The 16,780-nt window shown below is 36.6% G+C and overlaps 1 protein-coding gene across 5 annotated transcripts in view; it reads left to right on the top strand.

Annotated features, from left to right (window-relative positions):
• The first annotated feature begins 1,884 nt into the window (after positions 1 to 1,884).
• Positions 1,885 to 16,780, top strand: part of LOC121383245 — a 19,695-nt gene continuing 4,799 nt past the window's right edge. The window contains exons 1-3 of one of the 5 annotated variants that reach the window (XM_041513144.1): positions 6,244 to 6,471; positions 12,342 to 12,404; positions 13,192 to 14,927. In XM_041513144.1, coding sequence (XP_041369078.1) covers positions 13,222 to 14,520 — 1,299 coding nt within the window. In that variant the 5' untranslated portion in view covers positions 6,244 to 6,471; positions 12,342 to 12,404; positions 13,192 to 13,221 and the 3' untranslated portion in view covers positions 14,521 to 14,927. Of the gene's footprint in view, positions 1,997 to 2,200; positions 2,282 to 4,022; positions 4,115 to 6,243; positions 6,472 to 12,054; positions 12,124 to 12,341; positions 12,405 to 13,191; positions 14,928 to 16,780 lie in introns of those variants that run through there. The other 4 variants (XM_041513141.1, XM_041513142.1, XM_041513139.1 and 1 more) reach the window with 4 other exon arrangements.

Raw genomic sequence — 16,780 nt, 5'->3', positions numbered from 1 at the left:
GGTGTCGTTAAACATTCAATCATTCAATTCATTCATTCATTCATTCATTCATTCATTCATTCATTCATTCATTCATTCATTCATTCATTCCACAGGCAGGATAGCACATACCAGTCGTGGTGCACTGGTTGGAACGAAAAATAGCCCAATGGTGTGGTGAATAAAATGTGTACAAAGGTATAAATTAGGGTTGCAAACTGTAAATAAAGTTTCTTGAAAGATTATAAAATGTATGCAAAGTGTCAAGTGCTATCTCTTGAGGCGCTGCCTATTTGTCAGATTGTAGCCTACTCCAATCTGATTGAAATCAGCGTCTATAACAATAGACTGGATTGTAGCCTACTCGTAATTCCATATCGTTGCATACATAATTATGTGTTAATTCATGCATTCACTATATATGTTCATTCATCCACGAAATATTCATCCATCCATCCATCCACTTAAGGTGCATAGTTCTAACCTACAGTTTTGTGGGTGTTTTATCGTTGTTGTTTGTTTTTGTTTTGTATTTAGTTTTGGGTTTTTTTCTTCTGTTAATATAATATTAACTACTGTACATTCTGTGTATTGTTTCTAATACGTATAGATCAGGACAGGGTTTTGATGATACTTGGATTTTAAGTACATTTTAGAAATATATCTTAGTAAAATTATCGAAATTTGTGGCAAAAGGTCACAGAGATCACAAACGTCTTCAGAAGAAAAAAAAATAGTTGGAGAATGCATGTAGAATTTGTAGGTGACAATAAAATATATGTTACATGACCATGAGAGAGAGAGAGAGAGAGAGAGAGAGAGAGAGAGAGAGAGAGAGAGAGAGAGAGAGAGAGAGAGAGAGAGAGAGAGAGAGAGAGAGAGAGAGAGAGAGAGAGAGAGAGACAGACAGACAGACAGACAGACAGACAGAGACAGACAGATTAAAAAGAAAAAATCCAACAAGTTTTATACAGGAATATTATGCACGGGCGTAGGAAGGTGCCACAAGGTGTGTGTGGTGGTGGTGGTGGTGGTGGTGGTGGTGGTGGTGGTGGGGCACACACATATATAAATACATGTATAAATATAGTTTTTTAAAACATCGCTTCTGTCCCCTCCCCCTCCCGTTTCCTACGCCAGTGTATACAAAATATTTAGTTAGACAACCAAGAACTTTTAAGCAAAATTATATTAATCATATATTACTATGATTGTGTTGTCTTAAATGGCGGATCTAGCTAGCTCAGTTGGTAGAGCACTCGCCTGAGGTGGTTGGGTAACAGGATCTAACCACCTCTGATTGGGTTTTCTCCCCATCTCAACCAATGCACAAAGAGTGATAGCCTATATCAAAAATCATGGCACGTGCTGTCTTGTCTATGGAAAAAAAGTGCTTAAAATATCCCTTGCTGATACTGGAAATATCGGGAGTGCTTGAACCTGTTTTGGATATAGGCACGTTAGCAACGTTATCTAATCTATAGAGGGTTTCCTCAAGACTTTCAAAATTACCAAACATTTGACATCCAATAGCCGATGATTAATTAAATATATGTGTGCGTACGCGTACGTGTGTGTGTGTCTGTCATTCTTTATCTATAATCCTTCAATAAAAATAGTTCTGGAAATAATTTGAGTTTTGTTTGACGTAAAAAAAAATAAGTAAAAATGTGTTGGAAATAATAATAATAAAAAAAAACCCCATTTGTGTGCAAGTTTAAAAAACAATCGGCTCAGAAATAAATAACTTAAATTGTAGTAGGCCTAAATGCCATAGCATGAAAAAAGCCGTTCCGTGTGAGATGGACTATAAGTGTAATGTAATACATGTAATGTATAAGTACACGTGTTTATGTTTGCGTGTGTGCAAAGCGAGTTCGTGTTGTTAACTGTGACCTTCCCGACCTCGTTCCCACAATACACCATGCCACCGGAAAGCAACGAAACTTCGACGGGGAATGGTTGCTTTGACTTGGGTCGTATTTGAGTGATTCCTATATTGTATTTATCCTTGCGAGTAAGTGTTACCATGTTGTATTTTTAATCTCTTGCAGAGTAAATGTATATAAGAGAGAACAATAACATTAGCTGCAGCCTGCTATTACGTTTGTGTCTCCTTGCATTGACGTTGTGTTGTTATTCTTAGCCATTCAGCTAGTACAGTGAGTAGTACACACGAACAGGCGTATTCGAGCGAATTTAGTCGGACTATTCGGAGGTTCTCGTAGAATCAGTGTTGATTCTCTTTATTCAATGGAAAAACAAAATAGTGAAAACTCGATGGAATGTTTTTTAATAGCACGTAAGGGAGGGGGGGGGGGTGAGGGGGGGGTAAACTCGCCATTGTTAAGTTAGATTTCTTAGTTGAATTTAAAAACGAAATTACCGTAACGGCATACGATCGATTAATTAAACATTCAAACAGGACTCGATGATTTAGTGGTTAAAGACGCAATCTCACCTTCCCATTTTATAATGCAGAGTACAGTTTTAAAGGGGCTTTATTAAAAATGTATACTGTTGTCTTCCTACCAAAAGTACTTATTTTTGTGATAAAATATAGAGATTCAATATTTTACCAATCTAATTAAAATTATCTCCTCTATTACATGTGGATCTAAAGACAGCCAGTTGGAGCTCATGTCTACCAATCAAAACCTTACTTGCAGAATCCTGCCAGTGATTTAAAAATAATTTGAAAACATTCCGAATTATCCTGAGGGTATACGACATGTTTCGTGTGAATTACGAATGCCTTAAAACATGTTTTATTTTATAAAATAAATAATTTGTAATGTAAAACTGAAGACTGATTTAGTTTTTTTTAAATTTTATAAATAAATAAATAATTTTTAATGTAAAATTGAAGACTGATAACCCACTCCGTACGTATTGGTATGGTTCGCTGTACTGCGGCCACTAAAATAGACTCGCCCGATATTTTTAGAATTTGTATGCTCCCAAATAACGTTATAAAAGGCGAAGTGTGATTGGTCAATATTTAAATTGTTATTTACAGACGAAATGTTACCTGGACATTGGGGACTACGCAGTGTTGTTAGTTTTAAATCACTGGCAGGATTCTGCAAGTAAGGTTTTGATTGGTGGACATGAGCTCCAACTGGCTGTCTTTAGATCCACATGTAATAGTGGAGCTAATTTTAATTAGATTGATATTTTACTAGATAGCCATGAATCCAAAATGACAACTAGATTTTGACCGACTTGTGATGTCTCCTGTTTTATGCGTAGGCCTACACTGCCTACCATAATAATACTTTACAGTCAGTTTAAAAAGAACATGGAATGGATCCCAAAGTATCTAGAAATAATGTCACAAATACATTTTAAAATGTAAAAATATTACACTTGCAACAAAGATAATTGAGATAATTAATGGACTGGAGAATAATGCAGATGCCACTCTTTTATCTGCATACTGCCTCGGTGAAGTTGTACGCTGTTTTGAATACATAGAGAATATTTCATGTTTTTTGTTGTCAAATATGATTTATATCTCATCGGGTGAAGTTTGCAATCATATCTCATTTTATATGATTGCAAACTTCACGAGATGAGATATAAATCATATCTGACGAAAAAACCCACAAAAAACCCCCCATGAAATTTTCTCTTTATTATATAACTTTTGGCAATTTACCTTTATTTTTAAAATGTCAGCAGCAAAATAGTTCCGGCTTTCTTACAGTGAAGGTAATACTTTTTACAGTGACGATAATACATTTTAGAGTGAAATAGTGAAAATTTCACTCTAAAATGTGTTATCGTCATTGAGTGACTGATAACACTTTTATTTCACTGATATTTTAAGATACTTCATTAAATGTTATATTGATATTTTAAGATATTTCATTAAATGTTATATTTATATATATATTAAATAAATAGTTTTATTTTAAACCACCAATGAAACTTGATTTGGGGTGTGGCAAACTGCAAGACACTTGATTTATCAATGACAATAACGTTGACGCTTTAGTTGGGCCCTATTTCTCAAATTAATATTTGTTATTTGTTTTCAGACATGAATATTGAAATAAAATGTGAAGAAATGGTGGATAGTGTTGGTAACGAGGTAACCGATGAGAAACAGGAGTCTGCAACACCCAAAAGGGTAACAATTTCTAATCGTAATAAATTTACGGGTAGAAAAGACTATACTAGTAGGTATACCACGAAATACAGCCATGGACAGTACTTGTGGACAGAACCACGAATATTTGACTTAATTCGATTGTACAAGGATTACACTGAAGCAAACCCGGTATATGTTCGAAATCAAAAGCCAATGTGGGACTCTATCTCATCTAAAATGCGAGATTTGGGTCATACAAAATGCACTGATAATCACTGCCACACGAAATACAGGACTCTAATACGACAGTACAGAGTTATCTGTGATCGCGGGACTCCCCCAGAAGATAGAAATAAGGAATTTCCATATTATGATGCACTCTCGGAAGTGTACGATTACACAGGGCCAAAGTCCACGGAGACGGACGAAGTAAATAGCGAAGACGATTCGTTTGCAAACGATAAATTATCGTCTGTACTCATTAACATCAACAAGGATAAAAACGAAAAAGACAAGAAAAGATTGGAAAAACTCGAGACAATGCACAGAGAAAAAATGGATATGTTTTCATCGTTTATTAAAACGGTTGCCAAGAAGCCTAACGATTCGCCGCCGCCAACAAGATGTAGCAAACGCCTGGTCTCGTCCACACGCAAAAGATCTGCACCTCCGTTTAGTGATGATTTCATAATGGACAGTTCTGATTTGGATGATGATTCCAGCGCTGACCAAGACTTTCCGGAATCGGGGAAAACTTTCAAAGGCAAACGAGTGAGAAAAGATTCCAAAATGGAGTCTACGAGTAATCTGACGTCATTAGTCAGAAAGCTGAGCGAGGAGAGGAAAGAGAGAGAAGAGACGACAATGTGTAGACTAGAAAAAATGCACGATGAAAAGATGAAAATGTTTTCAGCTTTCCTGGATATTATTAAAAAACTAAAGAAATAAAATACTGTGTAAAACATTGTGTATATAGACAACTATGCTATACCATAAAAACAAAGTGACGAACTTCTAAATATGCCATATTAAATAACATATTGTATAGTTATATATTTATTAGTTATTATTTCTGGAATTATTTCAATATCCCGACTTCCCATGTTTGCTGTCGTTTGTGTTTCCCCCCCACTGACCACTTTCCTTTATTGCCATTGATTTCTATCTCATTTCTTCCCGGTTTAGCAGCTTCTTAGAACTGTTTTTCACTATATTTCAATTTCGTTTGCTGCTTTCCTCCACATCCCCCCCTGCGTGTGCTGTAACCTCACCGTGGTGCAGGGGTGTAACATTCTCTTTGAGAATGGCCAATACAGCACAAATGGAAGTTCAGAGTAAAATTCGGTGTCCGTAAAATTCTGTGATATTTGTATTTGTATTTTTGGCACAGTTCTTTACACTGTTTTTGTTTAAACATTGAATTTTTATATTGATGTTGATCATCACTTTATTTATTTGAATTATCATAGTTTGACACCCAATAGCCGATGTATTTTTCGTGCTGGGGTGTCGTTAAACATTCATTCATTCATTCATTCCTCCACATCCCAGTCCTTGTCTCTCCAAACGCGACAGGTGCCATCTGTTCAAATCACCTGCTATTTTCCATCAGCTTTTGTCTGACCACTCCGGGCACTCGACCCAGTGGTTATTTCTGGCAGGCAATCGGGGGACCGGGTGGAACTGCCCCCCCCCCCCCCCGCCCCAGGACAAAAATGTCCTACTCTGGATAAAGATACCGATATGACTTGTGTCCCCCCCCCCACCCACCCACGAGGTTGTGACACCCACCCCCTAGTACAGAATGTGCTCCCACTCGAGATAGCGTTCCTACGACTGCATTCCTGATCAACTTATTAAATTAGCTGCGATTGTTACTGCCACCCGCCATGATGTATGTAATTTGAATGAATAGATTTGTACCTCAGTGGAATTAATATGATGACTTTTGAATGCAATACGTGTCTGGGGCCTAATTCACAAAGGTCTGTTAGGCTCTGTTAGACAACAAAGCATTCTCTTTGCAAGTCTTTTAGCATTGCACTGCGAGATCGTGAAGTTGCGAGAGTTTGGTGAATTAGGCCCCTGATATATAACTAAACTTTGTTTTAAGTTTAAAGTTAAATTGCCTGGAACGAGAAATAGCCCAATGGGCTCACCGACGTGGATCGATCTAAGACCGATCGAGCATCATATTATTTTTTATTTCTATTGAATTAGATTGACAAAAAAAAAAAAACGTCGTTCGAGCGGAGTACTTGTATCAGGTGTGAAATGCGCATGCACCTCTACATAAGTAGGTCACCCGAATGGAGTCTGAAATACTGCGCCTTCTGTAGCGAATGGCGCCTTGGTCGTTCTAGTGCAGCAATGTGACAGTTTGTCACGTGCTATTGGTAAGTGTCAGTTACATAGCAGTACAAATACAAATTATGATTTTTCTCTGGAGCATTGTGATATGTTTATTTCACGATAGCTCATGTAGTAAAATCTCAGAACGCGATCTTTGTCCGCCATTTTCCTTTTCCATTATGTTAGGGACGGTCCATAAATGTCAATGGTTTTCATAATCCTAACATTGTTAGGATTGGGTTTGACCCCCTCCCCTAATCCGAATTGTAAGAAACATTGACCTTCGATGGACCGATGTTTTACCTGAAAAGCAATCCGAACATGGCCTTTACCCCCTCTCCCCCTTCCGAACATTGTTCGGATTGTGAAGCACATCGATATTTATGGACAGTCCCTTAGCCTACGTTTGGGCGGTGCTGATCGAGTAGTTCTGATAAAATCGGTTCTATTTATTGTTATTAAAGTGATTAGCAGTATAAGTACGCTGCAAGGTGTGCAAACATAATTTGAACAGACGTTTTAAAATGTATAGAAACGAAATGTAGACTACTATCTTCTTGAAACTTCAAAGCTATTGTTACTTGTGGGGCGAGACATAGCCCAGTGGTAAAGCGCTTGATGCGCGATCGATCCTCCCCATCAATGGGCCCATTGGGCTATTTCTCCCAACAGCCAGTGCACCACGACTGGTACATCATATGAGCTTGTGGTTTGTGCTATCCTGTAGTAAGATTCCTTGCTGCTAATAGAAAAGAGTAACCCATGAAGTGGCGACTGGGTTTCCTCCCTCAATATCTGGTCCTTAACCATATGTCTGACGCCATATATCCGTAAATAAAATGTGTTGAGTGCATAGTTAAATAAACCATTTCCTTCCTTCCCATGTTTACTTGTATATATATTTTTTTCAGGTGGTACATGACTCAACCCCCGCCCCATAAATTTAATTTAAGGGCCATTCCGTGGTATTTGGTCCATGGGTGTGGAAATTTCAAAATGATCTATTAAACTAAGTTTTTATTATAGCTTAAAGTTAACACCCTTAAGCACATACAAATATACTTTTGTTGCCAATTTACTTATGTTTTATGGGTTTTTATGACGGTTTTATTTGAAAAAATAATTTTTGTAAGCCAGGATGTGACATTCGTTTTTTGGTAATATTTCATTACTGTTATGTCAAATTTAAAAATTAGCTATCAGGACATCACATCTAAAATATACTACATATGAAAATACTACTTTGCCTTCTTTCATATCATAATTAGTATATTAAATTATTTTTCAAAATATATAATGTCGCGTCCGGCTGATTTGAAATATAAAAGTTAAGTTTTATTTAAAAACAATTTTTCAGAAATAAAAATCCTTTTTAATCCTCCTCGTTCTCAATGTTCCAAGTATAAATAAAAGGTATAATGATGACTGGTTGTATTAAATGATTAAAATAACCACCTCAAATTTTGAGCCGGGATGTGACATTAAGCCAGGACGTGACATTCAAGATGGCAGGTTAAATTGAGTAAAGATTAAAAATGTATTACATTTCTCTATATAAAGAAATTGGCAAAACTGACTAGTTAATGCACATGTACCTAAAAGAAATTACTTTTATTTTCGATATTTTACCGTTCACCATTAAGAATCAGAAACAGAAAAAGTGGAAGTTCGCGAGAGCATGTTCGAATATTTAATGTGGATTTGTGTAGATTAAAAAAAATACTATTATCAATTCTATGCTTCTATGTTTTGACCAAACAGTGAATTATTGATAATCTACCAATTTAAGGAATATAGTATTTATACCAAATGTTCCATTTTGTGAACCCAAACTGGTGTACACATACAATAAATATTGTGTCAAAGAATTGTTAATAGAATGTTCTGCTAAAATCTTAAGTTTATTCCTTGGCAGATACAGGTATCCAAACATGAATTAGAATATATATATAAACCAACATTCCTCTAGTGAAGGATATAATTGGTAAAGATACATGTTGATCATAAAACTTGGGTTGGATGAATTCAAATCAGTTGTGTCAATGAGATTTTTGCTATTGTCAACCATCAACAGTTTATATATTAATATACATTGTTGACAGTTTGGCCTATCAGATAATGATAAACAGAAAGAAGAAACTGTCCAAAGACTAATTTCTATACTGACTGGGGTTCATATTTTGAATTCCAATTAAATCAGATGATCATAAAAATACCAGCAAAAGGCAAAATATAATATATTTTAATTCTAAAACATATGGTAAATTGCAAACAAGAATTCTTCAGAATTAAATGTCTTGCCTATACCCCAAACTTATTCAGTGTCATTGATAGTACATCTGTAGATATTCATCTCAATGCATATTAAAAATGTTTCTAAAATATTTTTAAAAAATCGAACCTCAAATTGTTTTATTAAAATTTTAAAATAATAAAATTGAAAAACAAATTTTGACGTGCATTAAGGAGAACATTCATAGATAGAACTATAAATGAAGCTTTACTGATGCAGGACATGTAATTTATGAGAAATGAAGCTACATTTGTACAATCAATGTTGAGCTAAATGCAAAAATTGATGCCGCAGCCAACGAAAAAGTAACACCTAGATACTTCGTCTTTTTAGTTTGTACATGTATTGTACAGGTAGGACAAAAATCACCAGACTTAGCAACATCAGGATAAGCAATCTTGTTGACAAATGATATGGTTATGGGTTATAAAAGTGTATTGTATGAGAATTTGTTTTTGCACAACGACAGTTCAATTAATTAAGAATATATGCACTTATTTTGATGATAAAAATACTTAAAACCAGTAAATATCATTGGTTTCATAAACTAACAGTGTTTCTTTAGTAGTATTTGATATACATATCATTTATTAGCTGTATAAGTGAACTGGACAAAAAGTCACGTAAAATAAATGTTACATCATAAAGAATATTTTTTTAGTAATTTGCTATATGGCATTTAAAAATAGACTGGATATTGTGTTAAACAGTGTATTTCAATAAGCAAACATTCTACCAGGAGAGCAGAGTTTTGGAATTGACTGCAGTGTTAAAAAAGTCATGTCCATTTTCGTCACGTCCTGGCACATTTTACTTTTCACTTTATAAGTCAGTTTTTTTTACAAAAAACAAAATTAGGCCTGACATGCTAATACTACTACATGTAATGATCCTATAAATGATAAAACTGAATTTCTTTTTAAAAAGGACTTTTAGTTAAGGAGATCATAAGAGTCCCCCAGCTTAAATTCCTGCACTGTAAAGTTATTCTTTTTTGATATGTTAAAAGTGAAATGGATGACTTTTGTAATGGGTTACATCATGTTCTTAACAAGTTCAGGTGCTTGTTCAGACGGGATAGTTCCGGGGTCAAAACGCCTTCCTGCTTAAGCAGATTTAATTTTCTATCAGTATTTTACTAGGGAGCATGACTGGACCTCTCCCCCCATCCCAAACTTCAGTCGCCAATGTATAGTCCGTCCCAGCCTCTTACAAACATGTTTTTTTTGTAAATAATTTGTTTCATTTGACGTAAGAAGAAAAGTAAAAGTGTTTTGGAAATAACAGAATAAAATAAAATTTGTGTCCAATTTAAAAAAAACATTGAATCGGCTCAAAAGTAAAATTTTTGTTTTTAAAAGTTTGTTTTGTTTAACAACACCACTGGAGCACATTAATTAATCATCGGCTATTAGTTGTCAAACATTTTGTAATAATGTTTCGTAGTCATCAAAGGAAATATGCTACATTTTTCCTAATGCAGAAAGGGATCTTTTATATGCACTTTCCCACAGACAGGAAAGCACATACCATGGCCTTTGTCCAGTTTTGGTGCACTGGTTGAAGAAAAAACCCAATCAGCTGAATGGATCCACTGAGGTGGTTCGATCCTGCGACACAGGCACCTCATGCGAGCACTCAACCAACTGAGTTAAGTACCCCCCCCCACCCACCAAAATAAATAACTTGTAGTAAATTCCATAGCATGAAAAAAGGAGTTCCCTGTGGGACGAACTATAGACCCCTATAGACCCCCCATTGCTAAAATTCTTGCACACATCTAAACTAAAGTCATCCATTTCCCTTTTAACATCAAAAAATAATTAGAACTTTACAAATTACAATGCAGGAATTTAAGCTGGTGGTTTAGAATGTTACGCTAAATTAATGGGGAGGGGGGTGAGTCATGCACCACCTGTAAAGAAATATATACAGGATGCAGAAATGGAAAATATTTCACTAGCCTGCCAGACCAAAACCAACTAAAATTTACTAGCCCACCTGAATTTCTAATAGTCCGCCTGCCTATATAACAATATGTTATTATTTAACAATATTATAATAAACACTGTATATACAGTGTTCGAGATTAACGGTATCCCGATATCCAGGGGATACCAGAATTTAATTTTGGATACCAGACTTCAAGAACCCAGTATCCCACCGGGATACCATATAATGTTTTATTTTATTTTTAATCTTGTGTTTTTATTTTTCGCTGAAACAATGAAAGTCGTCATTTAAGTTAAGTAACAGTATTTCCGAGCTTGCACCCAGTCTAATGCTATGCTGTAATAATATCTCCCCCAACTCGTACCCAGTCTAATGCTACATTGGAGCAATAGAGGCATAGCGATAGACTGAGAACTGCTAAGTCGCTATTGTTTTTGGTGGATGTTTCCTCCCTTCAAATTGTTATGATGTTATTTATGAATTTCATTTAAGTGGGATACTAAATTCTCAGGTGGGATACCAGATTTTGAAATGCTAGTATCCAACTGGGATACTTCCCAAATTGTTTTATCTCGAACACTGATATATCATTTGAAGTGAAGACATTTTTTAATTCGTTCATCAGCATTTTTACTCGCATTTGGCGAGTGTACTTTCTGCACTCCTGTATATATATATATATATATAAAAGAGACAACAGAATCATGAGCTAACTAGCAGAATAATGATCTGGGCGAAACGTAGCCTAGTGGTAAAGCGTTTGCTTGATGCGCGGTCGGTCTAGGATCGATCCCCGTTGGTGGACCCATTTGGCTATTTCTCATTCCAACCAGTGCTCCATAACTGGTGTAACAAAGGCTGTGGCATGTACTATCCTGTCTGTGGAATGGTGCATATAAAAGATCCCTTACTGCTAATCGAAAAGAGTAGCCCATGAATATCTGCGTGGTCCTTAACCTATATAACCGTAAATAAAATGTGTTGAGTGCGTCGTTAAATAAAACATTTCTTTCCTTCCTTGAATAATGATTTGCAATTTTTTTGTGGTTTCAGCAGGTGAATTTTTATTTTACTTGCTGGGTCTAAAAAATAGACTGTTTTTGCAGGCCGCTATTTTGAGCCCTTTAATTAAACCTATCACCAGAGTATTGTTAGGACTTTTAAAAATAAAATTGGAGAGCTTTTATGGTGGAATCGCAATTTAATATTGAGCATTTTGTCTAATTTAAACTTAAATAATGTGGTCAGAAAATAATCTGTAGCTAAATTAAAGTTTTAATTAGCCAAACAATTTACATATATATATATAGCAAAATTAAGGCTCTTTAATTGCATACTAAGTATTGTGAATTATGTGTTTCAGGCTCAAGGCCCATATTTCTGAAGCTGTCGTAGCCCAGTGGTAAAGCGCTCGCTCGATGTGCCGTCGGTCTGGGATCGATCCCCATCAGTAGGCCCATTAGGCTATTTTCGGGTTTCGGGTTTCCTCTCTCAATATCTGTGTGGTCCTTAACCATATGTCTGACGCCATATAACCGTCAATAACTATGGTTTAACGATATCGTAGTGCTAAGATAGCTTATGATATTGTAAAATAGCTTCGTAAATCTGTAGCCTGGTAATTTAGCCAGTTGAAAATGAAAACCGGTACCATATTTGCTTTTTCAGTGGATCTATTTGCCTCTAGCATCTGAACATCATCATCAGATATTGCACAAGAGTATTTAGGAGGTAGGTTTCCTCTACTTTGTTAATACATGTACATACATAGATATATTACAGAACTTTTGTGTTTAATTCTTAACTACAGTCTTAATTCATAATCTAACCACTAATTAAATACATTTTTCCAGTGTGTTGGTCATTATGACGTTAGACTTTAAAAAACCCAAGAAACATTATGGTATATTGAAACAATAATAAATAAAGTTTATTAACTTTTATATTCTCTTATTATTTTAGACAATTATTTTCATATTTTAAACAAGGTATATAATATAAATAAATTGTAGTTTTAATAATTATTGATATAAAAAATATTGTATTTGCTGAATACCTTTTATAAAATGGTTACAAACTCAGGATAGTGCGTTTATTTAAAACAGCCTTTCATATTTCTTGCTTTGAATATGATCTATACAGGTACATTGTTTTTTGTTCATGTGGGAGTTATTATTTTTTAATCATGTCTTTAGAAGTATAAATTTAAATGTTTTCATGGCTTTGTTATTTTAATTAAAATTATTAGGCTGAATGGAATAAAAGTTAGCAAATTCATCTTTTAATGTTATGCCAAATGTGATAATTGTATTACAGCATATACGTACAGGGTCTTCAGAACTGAAGAAACAATAAATTAAATAATTTATAGACTTTAACCCTTGGACAATTTACAAAGGTTTGTGGTAATTGTAATATCTTCAGCTGTCAGTGGTACCTGTATAAATGTGTAAAATATAGTAAAAATTATTGGTTGTGAAACTTCCTCATGTTAATAGATATTTTCTCTTTTTGGCAGATCTCCCTGTGAAGTGCATGCGTGTTTGGTATGGCAGTTAATAGAATTATACGCATTAGTCAAGAAGACAAGAAGACGAAAATTTCTACTTCCAATGAAGACACAAGCTTGTCTGATTTAAACCAGTACTGGACAAATGAACAGGCACTGCAGCTAATACAGTTTTACAAAGAATACATCAATTCCAATAAGATGACTGACAGATGGAAGAAAGTTATGTGGGAGCACATTGCAGCACAAATGAGAGATGCTGGTTATGCTTCCTGTACTGCAAGTCACTGTTCTACTAAATACAAGTGCATGTCACGGCAGTACAGAATTGTCACTGAGAACAACGTCATTCCTGGAAACAAAAAACGTTCCTGTTTCTTCTATAAAGCATTGTCAGAAGTCTATAGTTATGTCCCAGTGATTAGTCAGCCAAGTGAAAGCAAATCCAATGGTGATGATAATGATGATCCATGTGGTAGTTCTTCTACAAGTAAAACAGTCATGTCCTTGATCCTAGACATGAATGATGATGATGGAGAACAAGAACAAAAGTGTTTTGATAAAATGGAAACAATGCATCAGGAAAAGATGGAAATGTTTTCTGCATTTTTGAGGACAGTTCCGCTTTCTGATAATGGTTATAGGCGAACTTCACAAAAAACTCTACAAAAACAAAGTAGGAAGCGTGAAATGTTTGAGGATAGCAAAGTAATATCTTTGTCCGATTCTGAAGACAATGCGGATGAGGTGCAAGAATCTGGCCAGAGTGATGGTTTTGATGTTTCCGGAACTCTTGCCATTGATCCAGATCCAAATAAAAGCCAGTGGACTGAACCATGGTCAAAAGAAACTAGTGATGTTTTCATGAGTCTTTTGGAGAAATACAGAAGCATGTGGATTGATCCAGCTTGTAAGAAAGAAACATTTTGGGAACTTGTCGCATCCGAGCTGAACAAAGAAACAGGAACATCTTTTGAATCACAAGAAGTAGAAAAGCATTTCAAAGTTCTCGCTGGGAAATATAGAAAGGTCATTTACAACAATAGTAAACCTGGGGCCAAGCTTATCACTTGTTTCTATTTTAAACAACTTAATGATCTGTTTTCAAGCAATCCTAATGGATGGTATAGAATGCCGAAAGTATTTGTCCATTCACAACCACGATTCAAACGTAAATGCAGCAGCAGTGGCAATGAGTTGTTGACACTTCTGAAAACAATACATTCTGAAAGAAAAGACGAAGAACAAAGAATGTTGAAGGAACTCAAAAGAATGCATGATGACAAAATGACATTTTTTTCATCCTTATTAAATGTTTTAAAAAAAACAAAAAAGTAGGTTTTATGTTAAGACTTTCATGCGTTTTATTGTTTTAGTTCATAATGGTTTCTCTAGAAATTATCACATGATGGCAGCAGTGTTTCTAAGCCAAGCTCATGAACACTAGGCTTATGAAAAAGTGTGCACCATCCACCCAATGTCGTTGGTTTCTGATCTGCTGTAGCCTACATTCCCATCTATTAGCTGGTGTAGTGTGGACTCCTTTTAGGACATGTCTTTAATGTATTAAATATTTAACCACATTCTAACTCTTTGAGGGCACAAAAATACTTTAAGAAAACATAGACTGTGTTTGTTTTCATAGTTTACAAAATAATTTAGATGAATTGAAATGTATTTACCTCTAAATGCATTTGTCAAAAGTGGCTTCTTCAAAATTTGAGAAATATAATTACAGTGCTCAACTACATTTTTGTTCATATTATTGCTCCAAAACCACTTCGGAACCAAAAACAACAACAACTGGCAACATGTTATTTAATTCAGTATTGGCCTAAACTGGTAATCCAGTTACTTGGTTTCTTACCTACCTGTACTGGGCAACAGGGCACAATAGAGAGATTTTGCAACACCACTGTTACTGTTACAAATTGTGATACATGTATGTATTATGTCACCACTTTGAGTGTAGTTGGTGAAGTCACAGCAGTTTGCTTCCCACTCTTTAACATATAATTTTTAAAATAATAAATAACACTTCCAAAAATGCTGTGCTTCTTAAGTCACTAACCATGTCAATCTATGAAACGAGCTAAACATTTATTACTGTTACAGTGTTAGTACAGTTATCAAATCATAATTGGGCTGAATTTAAGAAGCCTGTTTCTTTTTAGGGATTGTAAATTTATGTATATATATATACTCTTCAAAAGAAGAAACGCAAAACCACATTGTCGTAACATTTGGAGAATTGATTTAATTATTGAATGGTGAGTCCGATAATTACCAAATGTTGCAGGATTGTTCACAATTCACTCTAGTCCATTGTGAGTAAGTGATAGGACACACCACCAAGGTCAAGGTCATCTGGAGTCAATACCGGGTGTGGCCTCCGCATGTGTTGACAACTGCCTGGCACCGCCTGCCCATTGAAGCAACCAGAGTACGGATGACGTCCCGGGGGATGGTGGCTCACTCGGCCTGCAAGGCTGCTGCCAGCTCGGGCAGGGTCTGGGGCTGTGGTTGTCGCTGTCGGAGGCGTCGGTCCAACTCGTCCCATAGATGCTCAATTGGGTTCAAATCCGGTGATATCGATGGCCAAGGAAGGACATTAATGTTGTTGTTCTGTAGGAAAGCCGTTGTGAGACGTGCTGTGTGAGGCCTGGCGTTGTCATGTTGGAACACTGCGTTGGCGTTGGCCATAACTGGAACGATGTGTGGCCGGAGGATCTGGTCAATGTAGCCCTGTGCATTCAGGTTGCCCTGCACGTGGACCAAGTCAGTTCTGCCAGTGTGTGAGATGGCTGCCCACACCATGACACTACCCCCGCCGAATCTGTCCACTTCCTGCACGCAGTTTGCCGCATAACGTTCACCACGACGCCTATACACGCGACATCTTCCATCATGACGTCGGAGCAGAAATCGGGACTCGTCACTGAACCACACCTGTCTCCATCGCAGTTGAGGCCATTGTCGATGAATCTGGCACCACTGCAGTCGGAGTCGACAGTGTTGTGGTGTTAAGATGACACCTCGAACTGTCCGTCTGGCACGAATTCCTACCTCACGTAGGCGGTTCCGTACGGTCTGGTCGGATATCCTGCGCAAACCTGGTATTGCTGCGGCTGTGGAGGTGGCAGTAGTCAATCGTTCCCGAAGGTGGCGTACCCAGATGTAGCGGTCCTGCCCGGGGGTAGTGACCCGTGGTCGACCGGATCTAGGGAGGTCACGTGTTGATCCATGTTGCTGGTAACGGTCCCACAGTCTGGAGATGGTGCTTGGGGACATATGGAATGCCCTGGCAACGCCGTTCTGGATTCGCCTGCGTCTAGTCGGCGGATGGCATTGTTTCTCTGCGGTTCACTGAGACGTGGCATGTCCTGGATTGTCAACTGTCGGCCAGATACAGAGGCTAGGCAAGCGAACACCCTGCACTTTTATACTGTCGGTGTTCATGTTGCACGTGCAGACAACGCACGTGCAGTGGTGACATGGTTTGCACGTGGCTGCGTTTTTGCGAATATTCACATTTTGGAACTTTATTGTACAGTAGCTGGGTTTTATCGAATGTAACCGTGGGAATGTGTTTGGGACA

This window comes from Gigantopelta aegis, chromosome 10 (genome assembly GCF_016097555.1).
Source record: "Gigantopelta aegis isolate Gae_Host chromosome 10, Gae_host_genome, whole genome shotgun sequence".
Lineage (NCBI taxonomy): Eukaryota > Metazoa > Mollusca > Gastropoda > Neomphalida > Peltospiridae > Gigantopelta > Gigantopelta aegis.
The sequence above is the reverse complement of the archived record's forward strand: the minus strand, read 5'-3'. Positions and strand labels throughout refer to the sequence as shown.